The 22,104-nt window shown below is 32.4% G+C and overlaps 3 protein-coding genes and 1 pseudogene across 3 annotated transcripts; all 4 read right to left on the bottom strand.

Moving 5' to 3' along the window:
* Positions 1-6,189: 6,189 nt before the first annotated feature.
* LOC100782035 (UDP-glycosyltransferase 73C1) lies at positions 6,190-8,071 on the bottom strand. The gene has a single exon (XM_026127898.2). The coding sequence runs from the start codon at positions 7,830-7,832 to the stop codon at positions 6,363-6,365; it is 1,470 nt and encodes a 489-aa protein (XP_025983683.1). The 5' UTR covers positions 7,833-8,071; the 3' UTR covers positions 6,190-6,362.
* A 3,900-nt stretch (positions 8,072-11,971) lies between these two features.
* LOC100781486 (UDP-glycosyltransferase 73C6) lies at positions 11,972-13,664 on the bottom strand. Its single transcript, XM_003520623.5, has one exon. It carries the CDS (start codon positions 13,625-13,627, stop codon positions 12,161-12,163), a length of 1,467 nt encoding a protein of 488 aa, XP_003520671.1. The 5' UTR covers positions 13,628-13,664; the 3' UTR covers positions 11,972-12,160.
* A 2,428-nt stretch (positions 13,665-16,092) lies between these two features.
* Positions 16,093-18,910, bottom strand: LOC100780950 (UDP-glycosyltransferase 73C6-like; annotated as a pseudogene).
* Positions 18,911-19,770: 860 nt separating this feature from the next.
* On the bottom strand, positions 19,771-21,485 carry LOC100780411 (UDP-glycosyltransferase 73C5). The gene has a single exon (XM_003520621.5). It carries the CDS (start codon positions 21,338-21,340, stop codon positions 19,874-19,876), a length of 1,467 nt encoding a protein of 488 aa, XP_003520669.1. The 5' UTR covers positions 21,341-21,485; the 3' UTR covers positions 19,771-19,873.
* Positions 21,486-22,104: the final 619 nt, after the last annotated feature.

Here is a 22,104-nt window from a genome sequence, read left to right as displayed (position 1 = left end):
ACTAACATCATTAGTAATAAATATTAAATAAGAGTATTTTGGAGAAAAAAAATATTAAATTTTTTTTCAGAAACTTATAAATATATATACTGGTAACTTTTTTTCACGCATTGCGTGAATAGTTTTAAATTCAAATAAAATTTATAAATGAACATAAGTTAAAGAAAATAATGAAGATTTTCGTTATTAAAAACCAATGTTTTATTATATTAAATAGAGATAATCGAAAGAGACGATAATTTTAAAATTGATGAAGAAATTAAGAAAATAAATTATTTTAATCAATATATATATATATATATATATATATATATATATATATATAATCTTTATTGATACTCGACAAGTGCCTCTCTATATTTTTTTAAAATCAAAATAAATTGAGAGAGAGGAAGTGATAAAGTAATGATGGAATTCAGAAGATAAAATAACCTTTCAAAAACCAGAAAAAATATTAATAATAATGAAGAAAGTTAAATATTTTTATACTATTATTATTGTTATCCTAGTCTATTTCGCAGAACTAATAATAATTTTATAAAATGAATCTTATTATTATTAATTTATTTTTATTGTCCATATCATTAATATTGTAAAAGATATAAATAAAAAATATAATCATAATATATTAAAACTAAAATAATAATTATTTTTATATAATTTTTTTCTTTTTAAACACAATTATTATGTGACAGAGGAACAATTAACTGGCTTACCGTTACTCAATAAAAATCTAGAGTAAAAGCGTTAAACAAGAATTGTACAGTATTTTTTTTTAAAGAAATATGTACTATACTATTTAATATACATATATATATATATATATATATATATATATATATATATATATATATATATATATATATATTCGTATTAATTACCTATTGGTTTATACTGATAAATCAGAGGCCCGTATCTGTACGGCAAAAGAAAAGCAAAACAGAATCAATATTTTAAAATGCAAACAAAAGAAGAAGAAAAGAGAGTGTAAATGCAGCAAGTATGACACGTGGAGTTTTTAGTTAGGATACTGGTCAGTAATCAGTGCACAGCTTCGCTCCGCTTTTTTTTTTTTTTTTTCCTGAAATTATACTTAAATTAAAAAGCAAAATATGAATAAAAGTATAAAAAATTTTAAGAAAAAATATAAAAATCATTTTTTATTTTTTTGAAAATACTTTCCGGTGAAGGACATTAGTTGGATCTTTCTACATTAATTAAAAAAATGGACATCTCCATTTATATTCTCCTTCAAATAACACTCATAGGTCAATGTATGTTTCATGCTCTTTTCATCCTCTTTTTAGTTTTTAAAATTCAGATTTTTATTTTATTTAAGCCACGCATTAATAATATAAAATAACTGGAGACATATAATTAGACCAACCATTTATTTATTGAAAAATGAATGACAATGAGTTGTAAACTTTGTTAATTTTACCTAAATCATTATATTATATAGATTAAATTATAAAAAATTTAAATTAACTTTTATATATTTATATATTCTTGTAAATTAATTATTTTGCTTGCCTATTCTTTTAAATATTTATATACTTTTTTATATATTTATATATGCTGTACTCTCTTTTATAGATACTTTATAGATTAAATTGTAATAATTATTTTAATTATTTTACAAGTTGAAATTTTTTTATCATTGATCAATGATAAAAAAAAATTTAATCAAAATAAATCTTTTAAATTAAATTTCATATAAATTTCTTATATTACTAAAAACTGTTTTATCTCGATATAATTATGGTTCCACTTATTTTGATTTCAATGTGCTGTTTGAATTGATATCATATTTATTTTAGCAAAAAAAAAAATTAATCAGAAATTATTTTTAGCATCTATTTTTAATAATTAATAAATTTTCTTAACTTTTGATTAAACGATGATATAAAAAATATTTAAAATCCATTAATTATTCAATGAATTACTCATTTTAAAAAAATCATTTTTTCCTGACTACACAACATAAATAATCTTCAGTAAATTACTCATTTTAAAAAATCATTTTTTCCCAGACTAAACAACATAAATATCTGGTTTTTTTTTTATGTACTTTTGTACAAACAATTTAGCTATATAAAAAAAGTAAAATTGACTGTAATAATTAATTTAAATTGCATGAGAATGTAAAGTGAGGATTAATTTAAAAGAAGAAAAATTGAAAAAGTTAGAACAGCAATTGATGCTCTGTCTCAGCCTCCTTTTTCGTCATTGATTTTGCTGTCACCTTTTTGGTAATGTATCGGTTGGTTGTTTTGACAGCTCCTCTACCTGAAAAGATCATAAAATCAAAAAAATGATACGTGTAAGTCAACTAAAGAGGCACAAATATAATTTTAATGGACTATTCTTTTAGATATATCTATAGATTGTAATAATTATTTTATAAATTATTTTTATAAATTATGTTGAAAATATTTTATGATTGATGAATGATAAAAAAAAAGTAAAATTATAAATTTGGTCTTCCAGATTATTTTCAGTTTTGGATTGATCCTCCACTAATTTAATTCACAAATTTGGTTATAATGTTGGTCCGCAGGCCAAGATGTTAACGGTAAGTAATGTTGACTGACACGTGTTAAGTTCTTATGGGATGATGACTGTTATTTTCATGTTCTGATTGGATGTCAATTCCATAAAATATGAAATAAATTGTTGTTTTCATTGATCGATAAGAACATCACACGTGACCTTCAACATTACTTGGTTAATGTGTCAAAGTATAATATTGTGTTGTTTGAGGGACTAACATTGTACAATTTTACAAAATATGGAGACCAAATTTATGAATTAAATTACTAAAGGACCAAATTCAAAACTAAAGATAAAGGAGACCAAAAATACAATTTTGTCTAAAAAAACATTAACATAAATTAATCTTTTGAAGTAGATCTTATATAAATTTTTTATATTACTAAAACTGTTTTAGGTCGATTTGATTATGCTTTCACTTATTTTGATTTCAACGTGTTATTTGAATTGATATCATATCTATTTTAAAAAATATTTGATGAAAAGTCTTAAATATCAATCATAAATGAGAAAGAGGAAGTGACAAAGTAATGAAGGAATTGAGAAGAAAAAATAGCCTTTAAAACAAAACAAAAAATATTAATAATAACGAAGGAAGTTAAATATTGTTGTACTATTATCATTGTGATTCTAGTTTATTTCGCAAAATCTATCAAACCTAATAAATAAATAAAAAATAATTTTATAAAATTAATCTTATCATCATTAATTTATTTTTAATTTTTATTGCTCATATTATTAATATTATAAAAGATAAAAAAATATTATCATAATATATTAAAAATTAAAATAATAATTATTTTTTAAAACACAATTATTATGTGACAGAGGGAACAATTAACTCCCTTACCGTTACTCAATAAAAATCTAGAGTAAAAGCGTTAAACAAAAATTGTACAGTATTTTTTTAAGAAATATGTACTATACTATTTAATATATGTTCAATATATATATTCGTATTAATTACCTATTGGTTTATACTGATAACTAGACCAGAGGCTCGTAATCTGTACGGCAAAAGAAAAGCAAAACAGAATCAAATATTTTAAAAAGTAAAATTATAAATTTGATTTTTTATTTGTCTCAATTCTGAATTTTTTTACGGATTTAGTTTTCTTGTTTCTTGTCATGCTCTTGTTTCAATTCCCAATTTTGAAATTAATTGTGATTGTTAATTATTTATTTTCATTATCATGTGTTATATTTTTATTGGATATTAATCGTCATATGTTATGATTTTATTAAAAATTAACATTAATTAAGTGTATGAAATTAATATTCAATAAATATGTAATATATATAAATGATTACAAATAATAATTAATGTCTAATTTTGAAATTAAGAGCTAAAATAAAGTGATTGCAGAAAATTGAAAAACTAAATTCATAAATTATAAGAACACCAAAATCATAAATTTAAGACGAGGATGAAATTTATAATTTTGCTTTTTTAAAATGCAAACAAAAGAAGAAGAAAAAAGTGTAAATACAGCAAGTATGACACGTGGAGTTTTTGTTAGGAGGCGGAACTGATTTACTATATCTATGTGATAAAGGCTATTGACCAGCTATGGAGAAGGTAGGGATGGGGAACAGAGCTCGAGAGATAAAAGAAATGGCTCATAAGGCAGTTAAAGACGGTGGATCATCAGCTTCAAATTGCAAATTATTTATTCAAGAAATTGTGGGGTTAGTTCCTAATTGAAAAAATAAATTAATTATGTTCTCGTATCCAATATGTATCCCATTAATATGTATTAATTGATGAAGTTTCCGAGCCTTTAAAAAGTTATGAAGAATCAATATAGCTATAGAGACATAGAAATATGTATAATATAAACCCACAGAAATATTGTCTCTCGAGGAACATGTTTATAATCAGAATCTCTGTCTGGATTATATTTATACATTTTTATTTATAGAATCTGGTGCATCTGGAATAAGAAGATGGTAATTCTATTGGCATTGGATTCAAAACTTTTTCAGACAGATTCTGTTCTAATCATAAACAAATAGAAACGATGTATGAATCTCTTGATCAGTCTATAAATTTTTCGACAATGATAAAATAGCAGTATGCCTTGCTTTTGATAGGAGTACTGCTAGTTTAGAGTGTTGTTCCTCTTCCACCCAAGTTTAACTTAACTTTCTTTAGTGTAACTTTGCAAGGTTGTCTTTATTGACATTTTTTTTTCTATATACAGAATCGCATGGATCGAATTGTTTTCAAACCATTTGCCAAGTTGAAAATAATGCAGAACATAAAAAAAAGTGTACAAATAAATATGTATTAAGTAAAAATTAAACTAAAAACTAAAATTAAATTAAATTAAATGGAAACAGAGACATTATAAACAATTTAATTAAAGTATAACAATTAAGTTTTTAATTTAAAAATAATATTCAGTCCAAATAAAATTTGACACAAGGCATTCCAGTACCACATTTTGTGGAGTCATGTGTAATTATAGGGTCTGATTCTAGTCACGTTTCTTATACTTTATTTGATTCGGATTAGTCTGTGATGGGGTTAAAGAAAACCCATAATTTCTAAATTAAAATAACTGCAGTCTGCAGAGGATCTAAATCTCGTCTGTTAACATGGAGACATATTGCCTCCAAAAACCATGGAGACATATTAACATTAAGTAGAGTTGGGATATCAACATTAAGCAGGAGACATATTAACATGCTTCTTGATTAAAAAAGTAACCAGTGGAGTTAGGATTATTAACTTTATTGATTGATAATTTTTACTAGTTATAAACAAAAATTATTTTGAAAATGTGTTTTTATTAACTCGCCAAAGATGATCTCTTGTTGTTACGTATTTCCTAGTACAAATTAAGGAGAATTCAAAGTTACTAATTTAAATCACCACTTTTCAACGTTTGCTTATAGTATTTTTTATGATTGCAGAATTCACCTGAGTAATGCATGTTTTATGCATGGGGCTTGCACCTGGTGTGTCGTGTGTATAGACACAGGGATGCCAAAAGTGGTGAACCTTGCTAGTGTCACTATCTACAAATCATAGCAATTTACCATCACACTCACGAGTCATGTGTCTTAAGCGCTGGTATATATATGTGAAAAATAAAAAGAGAACAAATATGGGGATGTCAAGTGGAAGAAGTTGAGCAAGTTTTCCCGCAATTTGAGAAGTATTATGTATATATAACTAGTTGGAGATTTACTTGCAACTATATGTATAAGATTTGAACTTCTTAAAATGATTTTTATTCAATAAAATTATGTTTCTCCTTATCCATTTGTAACTATGAGCTTGCACCTTCTATTCACATAAACAAAATGGTCCCTGTGCTACTTTAATTTCTGCACATTTTTATTATGTCTGTACAAGGACAATGAACCCTTGTGGTTGCTACCTACTGGACACTCGTAAACAACTAATAAGTCTGATTAATAATGCACCTTCAAAATGTTTGTCTAATTATAACTGACAGGGAAATACAAACAAACAAGATATCTGATTCGTTAGTTTTCGTGCATGATCTAACTTCATAGGAAAAACAAGTCAAAACTTTGACCGTCTAATCAAATTACATCCTGCTGTTGACATTCTATTTTACAAGAAATTTAATCAATTTGCGGGAATACTAAAAGTTAGAAAGCAATGGTAAATTACATATTCAGTACTGCTAAAACAAAATATCTGCCAACAAAAATTAGCACAACTTATTAATAAATTTGAAGAGTTTATGGTACACCATTCAAAAGATAGATAATAAAGTGAATAAACTACAATCTGTGGCCTTTTACTTCAAATTAGTTTATGACAAATGAGATTATCTCACATCTCTCTTGATCGTTTGCTTGATATCCTGGATAAGCAAGGTCACATCAGAATGAGAGGATCCCCCTTTCTCTATAGCTCTTTTAGCCACCTCTGCAAGCTCTTTTATTCTTTTTCTTCTTTCTTCACTTTCGTTAGTCTCATCCATTAAACTTTCTATTGCTCTTTCAATATCTTCCTTCTTCACTTGCACACCAATTTCCTCTTCCTTGCCCCATTTGATAGTACTCTCAGCACCAACCTTCACTCCAACTTTCAATATCTGCACAACCAAAATTTCATTAAAAAATTGATCCCCAAATAGTGGCCATGTAACCATTGGCACCCCAGCACATATTGCTTCCAAGGTAGAGTTCCAACCACAATGTGTTATGAACCCTCCAATAGCAGGGTGCGATAATATTAGCAATTGAGGAGCCCAACCCCGAATTAGAAGGCTTCGAGCATTGGTCCTTTCCTCAAATCCCTCTTCCTTAATCCACTTTTCCATTGCTTCTGACATACTTCCTCTCCTGATAACCCAAATGAAGGGTCTTTTTGATGCTTCCAGGGCTAAACCAAGCTCTATCAATTGTGGTGGTGTTAAATTGCATAGGCTTCCAAGGCATGCGTAGATTACTGTCCCTGGTTGCTGACAATCAAGCCAACGCTTTAGGTGACACTCGTCAATTGAGGCCTTGTTACCTCTTTCAGCCTTGTCCACTTGATCCTTGTTACTAAGTGATAGTGGTCCAATACACCATACTTTATCTTTATTGATCTTCTTGTAATCCCTTGCATATGCTGGCTCCAATTCTTCAAAAGAATTCACAATTATACCATAAGTAGCAGTGCTAGCTGCAGTATATTCATCAACAAACTGTTTCCATCTTTCATCCGTTAAGTGTTCTGTATGGCCTTTTGTTATTTCAATTTTGTCAGGGAGACCAGGCAAAACAAAACACTCCGGTTCAGTAGCTTTGTTCTCCATCATATTATAGGTTTGTAAATTGTGCAAACATAGGAGAAAGAAGCAACTTACAGTGGCAAAACAAATCCTAGGAATGTTGAATTTTCTAGCGATGTGGACTGTATAAGGCAAACCCATGTCAGAGATTATGCAACTTGGTGCTGGTGTTAACTCTTCAAATAGTTTTTCCACTGGTTGCCATGAAATGTTTGCTGCACAGAAGAAACTGAACCCCATTCCAAGTGAAGGTAGCATATCAAGATTCTCACACTCTTCTGGTAATCCAGACTCTTTACTTGGAAACTGAAGTTGAGCTACTCTAATCTGAAACCCCGCTTCAATACAGCGATCAGTCGTTGATGCAAAACGAGCTGCGTTATGTGGTGTGGTGACTACTGTCACAATAACGTTGTGTTGCACCAATACTTTTGCAATGTCCATCATAGGAATCATGTGGCCTTGTGCCATGAATGGAAACAGGACGAAGTGAAGCTGAGGTTCTTGGGAAGCCATTCGTGTGTGGGTGGGAGGATATGGTAGAATGGTATGTAGGGTGAGTTAATTCACCTCAACTTGTTTATTTGTAAGTGATTTTCATTTTTATTTTGTCTATCCACAAGTATCTTGTAGGTGAAAATTTTGTTCGAGTTGGATAAAATTATTAAAGACGGTAAAGCTCTTCCTCCAAATATTTAATACAATTATACATTCAAGACTCAAACTCAAAACTCCTAGTTTGGAACAATCCCACGCCAACTCATCCAAGTGCTTGGTGCTAAGTGATTGATTTTCATTTTTCACACATCTTTAGGTCTCTATTGATCACGTAAGCGCTTACATAAACAACTTTGGATTATGTTCGTGTTTATTGTCCAAGTTTGCTAAGGTCAACTCATGTTTCTGTTCTTCAATAGCAGCAGACAAAACACTATATAGTTGCCATTTGCAAAAGCAACGAGGAAACACTACAGTAAAAATGCTTTTTGTCCTAATAGCATTAAAAAACATACCCTGATAAATAAAAAATGTCAAAAAGGTGATATAGTTTGATTTAGACCCCTCAAGATTGAATATATTCCACGTGTATCTTTTTTTTTAAAATGCATTTCTTTTGTATCCTTGATAGAATCCGTTAATTAACGTTGTTAGTATAGTTGTAAAAGGTTGAAATTACCTTTCACAAATACCAGGTCCCCACTATCATTGTTAGGAGAAGCATCCCTTGGATGAGACATTTTGTCAAATATCCTACGATCAACAAACAAAAACTTTAAAACAAAAATATAATGATATAGCATTCTAAATTTGGAAAACAATGAGCAACAATAACACCACCCAACATCACAAAACAGCACCCAACAAACCCACATTGTAAACCTTTAACCTAGAAAACGCATCAAATAGATATAGAAAGGAAAAAAATGCACCTAATTGTGAGATAAATTGTGATTTATATCGAATTGGGAAACCTTCAGTACAAATACAAAAGAAACTCACGAACCACGATTAATAACTCACGAAGACATGAAGAAATCAAACAAGGGTATGAAGAAATCGATTTGGTCAACAAAAATCAAATAAAAACCAACAAAGACATGAAAACCCCCTGAAATATATGATTTAAATTGATGGTGAGAAGAAGACAAGAGTATTTTTATCATAAAAATTCTCTTAAAGCACCATGTAACTAACAGGTGATTATATTGGGTAAATGGGATTAACACAGAAAGGGGGGTACTGTTGGTTTTGTGGAGGAAATTATAAAAAACAGAGGAGAGAAGATAGACAATGCGTATGCGGAGGAAATAGAATTATTCTATTCTAATTCAAATTGTTCTCAACAGCGATACAATAAATAGCAAAAGATAAACTAATTAGATAACAAGATATTAGTAAAACAGAATATTAAAACTAACTTGTTCCTTATAATAAATAGCAAAAGATAAACTAATTAGATAACAAGATATTAGTAAAACAGAATATTAAAACTAACTTGTTCCTTAAAGATAAGAATCACTTATGGTAATCCTTGTGGCGTCTACCCTGACTTATCTTCCTTCACTGGAAGTGGCGTCTACCCGGACTTATCTTCCTTCACCGGAAGTGGCGTCTACCCGGACTTATCTTCCTTCACTGGAAGTGGCGTCTACCCTGACTTATCTTCCTTCACTGGAAGTGGCGTCATCTAACCTCCGTAGCCTGTATCAAACGATCCGCCCCGTAAGGTTCACATCATTTGGTATCAGAGCTTCGGCTCTTGATACAGGTTCTATCCTATCCTATTATTTTTTTCTTTGTAATTTGTCTAGGTTCGTGTTTTGTCCTTGTTCTGTTATTTGTGTTTTTGTTTACATCTTGTTTCGTTCTTGTTTGCGTCTTGTGTTCTGTTATTTGTGTTCTTGTTCTTGTGTCTTTCACACTTTGTGTCAAAAAAAAAATTTGCAGAAATTTTGAAAAAAAAATGGGTGTTTAATCTTTGAACACGAAATTGAGGCATTTAGAGGTGTTTTTTTGGAAAGAAAATTGATAACTGCTAAATAATTGTATTTTGATAGTAGAAAATTAGTCAAATATCGGCCAGAAATTAATTATTTAGCAGTTATTTGTGAGTAAAAGTTAGAAAATTAATTAAATTGAATTTTTGGGTGTAGATATAAAAATTGGAGGTGTAACAAGCAAAAAGGGCAGAAAAATTGAAGAAAAGAAGAAAATTTGAAGAAGGCCCAACCCAATATGCGCGCGTCACGAGCTAAGCGGGCCAGGAAGTACACGCGCTAAGCGCGGGGTGTCGCGCTAAGCGCGCCTACGAAGGCCCAAAGCCCACTTCAACAGTTATAAATAGAGAGTCAGTCCAAGGGACAGAACACACGACCACAGAACCTCCCTCTCCTAGGGGTTTCATTTACTCCCTTTCTTTCACCCCCTCCTCTCATTGTAAAGCCCTCATGACCATGAGTGGCTAATCCCCCTAGCTAGGGCCTGGCAGGCCTAAAAAGCCAATGATGTATGGAGCATTTCAAGAGTTATCAATAAAAGGAGGAATTCTCTCCAGGTTCTTTATTTATTTACCGTTCTTTCTTTTTACATCCTGTATCTCTGAACTTGCTTTCTGTTAGGGTTTAGTCCACTCGGGAGAGGGTAAAGCCTAATAAGGGGTAAGGAATGAATACTTGAATCTGTTTTAAGGGTTAGGCCACTCGGGAGAGGGTAACGCTTAAGAGAACACTAAAAGGAGGAAATTATCAGGTTATCTTTTAGAGGGTTTTTCTTCCAGTATCTTTTATCTGCTTTTCTTTCTTGCTTATTCTGCATCTCAGACTTTGTTTTCTGTTAGTCTTTAGGCCACTCGGGAGAGGGTAAAGCCTAATTAGGGGTAAGGAATGAATTTTTATCTTCTATTTTGATCTTTCAATCTTTTATCTTTTCTTTTATCTTCTAATTTTACCTTTAAGTATCTTATCTTTTATTAAATTGGGTTTGCATTTACCCTTGCATATGCAAAGAGGCTGTTTCCGGATTCGAACCCATGACCAACAAGTCACCAAAGCACAACTTTACCGCTGCACCAGGGCTCGCCCTCTTGCAACTAAATGACTAAGCTTTAAAAATTGTTTCTTAGTGCTTGCTCTTGTTGATGGGTCTTCTGTTTATTGCAAAAGATCTTTGAATTTATTGGACCTTGATAGCTTCATATCACTATAGAATAAGTTATGTCCAGTTTAAAAAAATTTCTGTATAAAAACTCATAGTGAAAGAATAAAAGAAATAAACTTTTTTTTATAAGTTAAAATTAACTTATATATTAAAATCAGTTTTCCTCAAAAAGTTAAAATCATGTAACTTTTACAAAAAGTAAACTTTAATTTACGCAAAAGTTAATTTTAACATTATGAAATAAATTTCTTATCATTTTTTCTTCTCTAATAAGTGTTTGAGTAACTTATCAAACATGACCTTAGTGATTAAAATATTTAAGATGTGATTAGTTTAAAGGATAAAAATAAAGATGATGAAAATAGAAAAAATTGATGAATTAAAATAAAATGTAAAAGATATAAATTTTTTTAAAAATATAAAATATTTTTTCAATATTATTTTTTTCCTTTCTACCAAACACACCCTTATATTTATTCTCGAGTAAAACTAAGACAGGGTCTCAGCCAAACAAAAAAGAAAAGCAAAGCATAGAAAGACAAGGGATTGAAGGACAGGAGAAAATAACAGTGCGGGTATCTATTATTGAAACAAAACATGTAATACTAGCTGATGGTGTAGAGATGGATTCCAATACAGAAATTGGTTTTCTCTCTTTTGTTACTGCACTTATTTGTTTATTATTAGTTGCATACTATATAATGTTAGTCTAATTATAATTGACAGGGGAATACAAACAGGACATACCAATCGGTTTATCCTTTTTAAAAATTTATGGCTGGTCATCTAGCTGGCATATATTAACAAGAAGTGCTCGTATATGATCCAGCTTCATAGAAAAATCAAGCCAAAACTTTGACTGTCCAAACCAATATACCTTTCGTTGATAGCATAAAATGAAAATGACATTTCCCCTCAGCTAATCAAGTAATATTCTGCCTTTGAAATTGAGTTTTACAAGAAATTCAATCAATATGCGGGAATACTAAAAGCTAGACTTCTAGAGAGTAATGGGTTACATATTTAGTACTGTTGAAACGAAACAGTTGCATATAAAAGTTGTATTCACTTGCACACCTTATGAATCAATTTGAAAGATGTCATTGTACACCATTCAAAAGATGGATAATTAAGTGATAAACTACAAAGTGTGGCCTTTTCAAATTGGTTTATGATAAATGAGACTATCACACATCTCTCTTGACTTTTTGCATGACATCCTCGATAAGCAAGGTCACATTAGAATGAGAAGATCCCCCTTCCTCTACAGCTCTTTTAGCCTTCTCTGCAAGCTCTCTTATCCTTTTTCTTCTTTCTTCACTTTCACTTGTCTCACCCATTAAACTTTCTATTGCCCTTTCAATATCTTTTTTCTTCACTTGCACACCAATTTCCTCTTCTTTGCCCCATGTAATAGGTCTCTCCACCCCAACCTTCACTCCAACTTTTAATATTTCTACAACTAGACTTTCATTCATAAACTGATCACCAAATAGTGGCCATGTAACCATTGGCACCCCAGCACATATTGTCTCTAAGGTAGAGTTCCAACCACAGTGTGTTATGAACCCTCCAATAGCAGGGTGCGATATTATTAGTAACTGAGGAGCCCAACCCCGAATTAGAAGGCCACGATCACTGATTCTTTCCTCAAATCCGTTTTGTTTAACCCATTTCTCCAATGCTTCTGACTGACTTCCTTCCCTGAAAACCCAAATGAAGGGTCTTTCTGATGCTTCCAAGGCTAAACCAAGTTCTATCAACTGTGAAGGTGTTAAATTGCATATGCTTCCAAAGCATGCATATATTACACTCCCTGGCTTTTGACAATCAAGCCAGCTCTTCAGGTGGCCATCGTCAATTGAAGCCTTTTTACCTCTTTGAGCCTTATCCAAGTGATCCTTGTTAGTAAATGATAGAGGTCCGAAACACCACACTTTATTGTTTCTCATCTTCTTGTATCCCCCTGCATATGCTGGCTCCAACTCTTCAAAAGAATTCATGATCATCCCATAAGCTTCTGTTTCAGCTTCAAACATTGTATTAGTAAACTCTTTCATGCCTTCATTAATTGTCATTCCTGTCTTAGCTACGTTCATTTCAATTTTGTCAGGGATACCAGGCACAACAAAGCACTCCGATTCAGCAGTTATGCTCTCGATAACATTATGGATGCGTACATTAGACATGCAAAAGAGATAGAAACAACTTACTCCGACAAATGAAATCCTGGGAATATTAAATTTTCTAGCAATGTGTTTTGTATATGGTAAACACATATCAGAGATTATGCAGCTAGGTGGTGGTGTTAACTCTTCAAGTAGTTTTTCTGCTGGCTCACGTAGAAAGTTTGTTGCATTGAAGAAACCCGCAGCCATGCCAAGTGAAGGTATGGTATCGAGATTCTCGCATCCATCTGGTACTCCAGCTTCTTTGCATGGGAACTGAAGTTGAGCTAATCTGATTTGGAACCCAGATTCAATATAACGATCAAAGATTGAAGTGAAACGAGCTGCATTATGTGGTGTTGTGACTACTGTCACAATAACATTGCGGTGCACCAATATTTTTGCAATGTCCATCATGGGGATCATGTGGCCTTGAGCCATCAATGGAAACAAGACAAAGTGGAGTTGTTGTTCTTGGGGACCCATTCTTGTTGTGGAATGATATTGTACAATGGAATGAATTTACTGCAACTTGTTTATTAGTACGGTATTTATACACATCATACATGCTCTATTGCTGAGGTAACTCCATGTAAGTGCCTACAAAATTACGTTGGATTATGAGACAGTGCATTGAAAATTTCCTTGCCGGTTTTTGTCTGTTTGGTTTAGCATCTTCTGCTGGAACAAATGCACGGAGTTGGAAAGTTTCGATTTTTATGTATCTTCATGTCCCTTTGTCGATCACAAGCCGGCCAAAAAGAGTTGTAATTACTAATTAGAGTCAGAATAACTCCGTCCAATGCATAATGCTTACCCTCTTTTCTGTCTTTTTCTTCCTATTAGTGCTAACTAGCATATGAGGTAATTGGAGAAAATTTTACTTTTTTTAAAAAATATATAGGCTTTTTTCCAAACACAACCTCCAAATGGAACAAAGTTGCAATACTGCAATAGACAATGTCATTCACAACTCACCTATGAAGCCTAGATACGAGATACGAGATACGATACAATATAGATATAGAGATATGAGATACGATACAACACATATATAGAGATACGATAAAATTTTAAAATTAAAGATATCATACGTCTTGAATATGTTAATAAAATATATAAAAAGTTATATATAATTTGAGCTTCCATTATTACCTCTGTTCTATTATTATCTCTGTTCTTCCATTAATACCTCGTGAGCTTTTTTTCCAAATTTACAGAAATATCTTTGATCGTTAAGTGGCAAGGTACCTTATCAAATTTTAAGGGAAATTAATCCAATTATATATATGCTTTACTGATTTATTTTTTTTAGAATATAAGCTCAATTTTTGTAAAGTGAGAGGAGACTTCGTCAATCATCTAGTAGTTAGTTACAAAACTCCTAAAACCCCATTAACATTTTTTAACATGAAATAGGTTGTTACAAATATCATTCATCCTTGCATTTGTTAGGAAAATCAGTTTTTAACTTTTTATTAAAAGAAAATAACTTTTATAATATATATTTCAACATAAATAATATAAATATAGATATAATAAGATGTTATATAAAACATTAATTAAGTCAAAGTATATATTAAATTTTAAACTAGATTAAATCGAGTCAAAATATAATCCGAAAGAATCCACCTGTAAAATAAATCAAGCGTAATAATTTCTAAATCTAAAACCTGTGAGAGTGGATTAGCACGAGTGGATTAGCACAACAGGTCCTTTGGGAGCAATACTCGAACAGAACAGAACAGTTCCTTCCTCACCAACGCACCTATCAAAATTACCACAAAGAGAAAATAATTGCTGTTACAGAAGGAGTTGAGTTGTGATTGGTGAAGAGGTAAGTTTTATTATGTTATAACGCTTTCAACTTGGTATAGTGTTTTGCCAAGTAGTGTGGAGAAAAAAAGAAAATGGGTTTGATTATGTTATAACGCTTTCAACTTGGTATAGTGTTTTGCCAAGTAGTGTGGAGAAAAAAAGAAAATGGGTTTGAGCTTCATAAGCCTAGAGAAGAAGAGAAGCAAGTGAGTTTTGTGAAATAATAAAGCTTCTGCGTTTAAAAAATCATAAAAAAAAGGGGTTATATGTTGTAGCCGTATCCGAGTCGTATTGAAGCCGTGTCTAACCTTAGAAAGTCGTATCTAAGCCGTATCTTGTATTTAAAAAAAAAAAATTGGATACTCCTAGGATACGTATGTGGCCATATCCGTGGAGTATCGGTGTCAAATACAAGTGCGACACCGATACTTTTACAAGTGTGACACCTATACTTTTCCTTTTTTCATGTATCCGGGCTTCACAGCAACTCACAGTGATGCTGATTTCGGTTTGTAATAACAGAACCATTAGTAATAACACTTTGCATAGGTTGTTTAAGCTCGGCTCTTGCAAGCGACACAAAATAGATGAGGTATGACTAGAGACCAAGTGCAAGTTAGCCTCATGCATATGGGACTAAGGCTTATTATGCCTAAGCTAGGACCATATGGATCTAAGAAGGGGTAATTTATTTTAAAAAGTAAAAAAAAATATTATTATTATCATCACCATGCAATAAAATGAAATGTTCAGAAGCATAAAATACTTAGAAACCTACAAGTGGAATGCAATATTGGAAAATATAAAAAAAACCAAGTCAATAATTTATTTTAATAAACAAATATGATTTGCTTCTCAAAATAAGTAGAAAATATTTTTTTTAATACAAAAATAATTCATACAAACACACTAAAAAAAAATTATTCATTTTATTAAAATAAATGATTTTTTTTAAAAAAAAATAAGTTTAAATAAACTCATTCATAAAGGGTGGGCCGAACCCTTATAGTTTATACTCTTTCTCGACTCTGGAGCAAAACTCAGATACGTCTTAGCCTAACAGAAAAGAAAACAAAGCATAGATAGATACCGAATTGAAGAAAGACAGGAGCAAATATCAATGCAGATATCCGTTATTGGAAGTTGAAACGAAACTTGTATTTGCTGATAGTGTAGAAATGGACCCCAACGCAGAAAGGGGTTCCAATACAGAAATTGATTTTTCCCATGATATCCTCGATAAGCAAGGTTACATTAGAATGAGATGAACCCCCTTTATCTACCGCTCTTTTAGCCATCTCAGCAACCTCTCTCACCCTTTTTCTTTTTTCTTCACTTTCACTTGTTTCATCCATTAAACTTTCTATTGCCATTTCAATATCTTTTTTCTTCACTTGCACACCAATTTCCTCTTCTTCGCCCCATTTGACAGGACTCTCAACCCCAACCTTCACTCCAACTTTCAATATTTCAACAACTAGGCTTTCATCCAAAAACTGATCACCAAATAGTGGCCATGTAACCATTGGCACCCCAGCACATATTGCCTCAGGTGGAGTTCCAACTGTTAGAAAATAAAATAAAATGAAAGAAAATAAATACGAAGAAGATGCACTGTCTTAAATTAAATATCAAAATAACAGTAATAAAATAAATTTAATTGACAGCACATGAATAATGTATTATAACCTAGAATGAGCACAAGAAAAAAATAAATTAGGGGTAAGAATTAAATAGCTTCGGTTGAAGCGCGTAACGTTATCCTTAAAGAGAAAACGCCCCATTGCACTGTTAGGAAAATTTGATTACGCTCCTCTCCCAATATACGACAACTCGTTGGTTCCAATCGTGTGCAGCGAAATGATTCCCGAACCTTCTAAACATCAATGCTCTTACTCTCACAAAAATAAGTTTTTTATAAGAAAAGAAAGAGACAAATTTTTGGGAGAAAGAAACCAGATTTCTGTCATCTCTTTTTAGAAAGGAGGAAAGAGAATATATAGGCACATGTCATCTTAAGCAACAAACAAAATATAATCGTTGGAATTATGACGGTTGAAAAATCAATTTACCATCGTCACAACAAACATAACAAACTAGTTGACTCGTTAAAAGAAAATTTTAAAAAAATCTAAAAGAAATATTTTATTTTATAAAATAAAATTAATATATATTTATAAATTTTAAATTAAAACACAAATATTTACCAACACCCACCAGGGTCAGTTATGAACCCTCCAATAGCAGGGTGTGCTAATTAGTAACTGTGGAGCCCAACCTCGAATTAGAAGGCCGCGAGCATTCATTCTTTCCTCAAATCCGGCTTGCTTAACCCATTTCTCCAGGGCTTCTAACTGATTTTCTTCCCTGATAACCCAAATGAAGGGTTTTTTTTTTATGCTTCCAAGGCTAAACCAAGTTCTATCAACTGTTCTTGTGTTAAATTACATATGCTTCCAAGGCATGCATATATTATAGTCCCTGGCTTTTGACAATCAATCCAACACTTGAGGTGGAACAAGTCAATTGAAGCCCTTTTACCTCTTTCAGCCTTATCCAAATGATCCTTGTTAGTAAATGATAGAGGTCCGAAACACCACACTTTATTGTTTCTCATCTTCTTGTATCCCCCTGCATATGCTGGCTCCAACTCTTCAAAAGAATTCATGATCATCCCATAAGCTTCCTTTTCAGCTTCAAACATTGCATGACTAACCTGCTTCATGCCTTCATAAATTGTTATTCCCGTCTTAGCTATGGTCGTTTCAATTTCGTCAGGTATACCAGGCGCAACAAAGTTCTCCGATTCATTAGTTATGCCCTCCATAACATTATGAATGCGTGTGTTAGACATGCAAAAGAGATAGAAGCAACTTACTCCAACAAATGAAATCCTGGGAATATTATAGTTTTTAGTAATGTAGCTTGTATACGGTAAACCCATATCAGAGATAATGCAGCTTGGTGGTGGTGTTAACTCTTCCAAGAGGTTTTCCACTGGTTGTTGTAGAGGGTTTGCTGCTCTAAAGAAACTAGCGGCGGTGCCAAGTGAAGGTATCATGTCGAGATTCTCGCATCCATCTGGTACTCCAGCTTCTTCACATGGGAATTGATATGGTACAATGGATATACTTCAACTTGTTTATTTTTAGGGTATTTATATAGGTGGCTGTATTGGTGATGTAAGCTCTACACAATTACGTTGGATTATGAGACGGTGTATTGAAATTTTCCTCGCCTTTTGTCTGTTTGGTTTGAATCTTCCATCGGAGCAAATACCTCAAGTTGGAAAGTTTTTATTTGTATGTATCAGCATGTCCTTTGTTGATCACAAGCCGCCCACGAGAGTTGTAATTAGATTGAGAATAATGCTATGCTAATAATATTTGTACCAACCAGTACCAAGTAATTATAGGTCCACATCTCAATATTTTATAGGCTAAATGAGATCTTACAATACTTAAAAATATGTTATTTATAGTATAATATTGTTAAACAACAATACATATATTAGTAACTTCACCTCATATATTCTAGTGAGAAAAAAATTTAAGCAACCTTACTTAAAGTTAAGTAACTAATGTAAGTACACTCATTAGAGATGCTGTAATAAAACTTGTCCTCTAATAAAAACTCGTCCTAAACTTTGGAATTCATAAAAGGCTTGCTCTACATTTTGCTATAAGAACATGCAAGTTAGATGTACTCATATACCATTGGTGTCATGAGTGACATAGTCAACAACCAGTTTACAATCGCTCTCAAAAACTACCCTTTCATAACCAAGATGTGCTGCCCATTGGATAGCTTGGAGAAGAGCCCAGCTTTCTGCCTCTGCCGGAGTTGGAATACCATGAGAGAAAGCTGTTTTTGCTTTGATGAAATCTCCTGCAACATCTCGAAAACAAATGCCAGCTCCAAATTGGTTTTGATCATCAAAGATTGCCGCATGCAGATTGCATTTTATGTATCCATTTTGTATTTAAGAGAGAATTTTTTTCAAAAACTTATATAGCTTGTATTTAGACACTTTAATTCCAACTCTAACAATACACTATTTCAGCCTTTATTTATAGTAGCTAAATCAAAATGTTGATTTCTGGAAATCAAAATCATAATATACACTTTCTTTTAAGATAGCGTTGCACTCATCTTTCTTTTTTTTCAACGAGACTTCTCCCTACAAAAGGATAAATCGATCCAAGCATAATATATTGGAGGAAAAGTAAAAAAATAAAATGAGGTTTTAAAACTTGTATTAGCTGATTGTGTAGAAATGGACCCCAACACAGAAAGGGGCTCCCAATACAAAAATTTGGTTGTCTCTCTGTCTTGTTTCCACGCTTATTTGTTTATTACTTGTTGCTTAGCGCAAATGAATTTTCATTCTATATGTCTGTCTAATTATAACTGACAGGGGGAATACAAACAGAAGAAGCCAATCCGTTTATCCTAAATAAAATATTGTCGCAGGCCCATGTAGCTGGCATTAACAAAAGCTGTCGTATATGATCCAACTTCATTGGAAAACCAAGTCAAAACATTGAAAATGACATTTCCTCTGGGCTAATCAAATTACATCCTTCTGATGACATTGAAATTGATTGAAAATTAATTTTAGATTAGGAATCAATTCCTTAACATATGATCAAACGGGTGAATAATTGAATATCTTTTTGAAATTTCATTAGTCAGCATTTTAACATGATTTTAGGTGATGAAACGTGAATACAAACACGAACTGCAAATTCAGTACTGCTGAGACAAAATAATCTCCTAAAAAATTGTATGACTTGCACAAACTGGCAATAAATTTAAAAGAGATCATGATCATGTATTCAAAAGCTAGAGAATTAAGTGAAAAACTACAAGGTTTGGCCTTTTATTTCAAATTAGTACTGAAAGCTGATATCATCATACATCTCGTTTGATTTTTTGCATGATGTCCTGGATAAGCAAGGTCACATTAGAATGAGATGATCCCCCTTTCTCTGTGGCTCTTTTAGCCTTCTCAGCAAGATCTCTTATCCTCTTTCTTCTTTCCTCTCGTTCGATTGTCTCATCCATTAACTTTGTGATCGCCCTCTCAACATCTTTTTTCTTCACTTGCACACCAACTTCCTCTTCTTTGCCCCATGTCACAGGACTCTCCACCCCAACCTTCACTCCAACTTGTAATATTTCCACAACTAGACTTTCATTCAAAAACTGATCAGCAAATAGTGGCCATGTAACCATTGGCACCCCAGCACATATTGCTTCTAAGGTAGAGTTCCAACCACAGTGTGTTATGAACCCTCCAACAGCAGGGTGTGATAATATTAGTAACTGAGGAGCCCAACCCCGAATTAGAAGGCCACGACCACTGGTTCTTTCCTCAAATCCATCTTTACTAACCCATTTCCCCAATTCTTCGGACTGACTTCCTTCCCTGAAAACCCAAATGAAGGGTCTTTCTGATGCTTCCAAGGCTAAACCAAGCTCTATCAACTGTGGTGTTGTTAAATTGCATATGCTTCCAAAGCATGCATATATTACAGTCCCTGGCTTTTGACAATCAAGCCAGCTCTTCAGGTGGTACTCGTCAATTGTGGCCTTTTTACCTCTCTGAGACTTATCCAATTGATCCTTGTTGCTATATGACAGTGGTCCCAAACACCACACTTTATCGTTTCTCATCTTCTTGTATCCACCTGCATATGCTGGCTCCAACTCTTCAAATGAATTCATGATCATCCCATAAGCTTCCATTTCAACTGCAAACACTGCATCAGTGACCTGTTGCATTTCTTCATTCATTGCTAGTCCTGTCTTAGCCATGGTTGTTTCAATTTTGTCAGGAATACCAGGCACAACAAAGTGCTCCGATTCATTAGCTATTCCCTCCATAACATTATGGATGCGTACATTAGACATGCAAAAGAGATAGAAGCAACTTACTCCGACAAATGAAATCCTGGGAATGTTATATTTTTTAGCAATGTGGTTTGTGTATGGTAAACACATATCAGAGATTATGCAGCTTGGTGGTGGTGTTAGCTCTTCAAACAGTTTTTCCGCTGGCTCACGTAGAAAGTTTGTTGCATTGAAGAAACCCGCGGCCATGCCAAGTGAAGGTATGGAATCGAGATTCTCGCATCCATCTGGGACTCCAGCTTCTTTGCATGGGAATTGAAGTTGAGCTAATCTGATTTGAAATCCAGATTCAATATAACGATCAAAGATTGAAGTGAAACGAGCAGCATTATGCGGTGTTGTGACTACAGTCACAATAACATTGCGGTGCACCAATATTTTTGCAATGTCCATCATGGGGATCATGTGGCCTTGTGCCATCAATGGAAACAAGACAAAGTGGAGTTGCTGTTCTTGGGCACCCATTATTCTTGTTGTGGAAAGATATGATGACAAAATGAATCGACTTCAGCTTGTTTATTTTTACAGTATTTATATTCCTCATTCATGGTTCTATTGCTGATGTAAGAGCATACTACACAATTACGTTAGCACCTTGGATTATGAGAAGTGCATTGCAAATTTCGGTGCCATTTGTCGCTTTTGGTTTTGCATCTTCTGTTGAAACAAATAGATGAAGTTGGAAAGTTTTGTTGTTATATATCGCAATGTCCAATCCTTTTTGTCGATCGCAAGCCGGCAAGAGTCGTAATTAGAGTGAGAATAATGCCCGGTATATATATAATTATTGGACCATGTAAATTAATTAATCGCAATGTGTGGAGAAATTCTAACATCTTTTTAGAGCATTCATATAACTATTTTTTTTTTACTTCTATTTTTATACATCGCTCTACTGTTGATGCAAGTGCTACACAATTTGCGTTGGATTATGAGACAGTGCATTGAAAATTTCCCTGTCTTTTGTCTTTTTAGTTTTGCATCATCTGTTGGAACAAATACACGAAGCTGGAAAGTTAATTTTATTTTTATGTATCGTCATTAGAAATGTCCCTTTTGTCGATGGCATATATGCCGGCCATGGGAGCCTTAATTATTTAAAGCAACCAACAACCATACTAATCAAGATTTCAATATTTATTTACACAAGCATATTATTGCGATATAAAAAAAAAGTCAAAATAAAATAATTCAATACTTCAATGTTTATTAGTATACTTTATGTGGGC

Source organism: Glycine max, chromosome 3, assembly GCF_000004515.6.
Source record: "Glycine max cultivar Williams 82 chromosome 3, Glycine_max_v4.0, whole genome shotgun sequence".
Lineage (NCBI taxonomy): Eukaryota > Viridiplantae > Streptophyta > Magnoliopsida > Fabales > Fabaceae > Glycine > Glycine max.
This window is presented reverse-complemented; position numbering and strand designations above follow the sequence as displayed.

What these genes read in the sequence shown, in the direction of transcription:
- LOC100782035 (XM_026127898.2), bottom strand. Translation starts at nt 7,832, where the DNA reads ATGGCTTCCCAAGAACCTCAGCTTCACTTCGTCCTGTTTCCATTCATG.
- LOC100781486 (XM_003520623.5), bottom strand. Translation starts at nt 13,627, where the DNA reads ATGGGTCCCCAAGAACAACAACTCCACTTTGTCTTGTTTCCATTGATG.
- LOC100780411 (XM_003520621.5), bottom strand. Translation starts at nt 21,340, where the DNA reads ATGGGTGCCCAAGAACAGCAACTCCACTTTGTCTTGTTTCCATTGATG.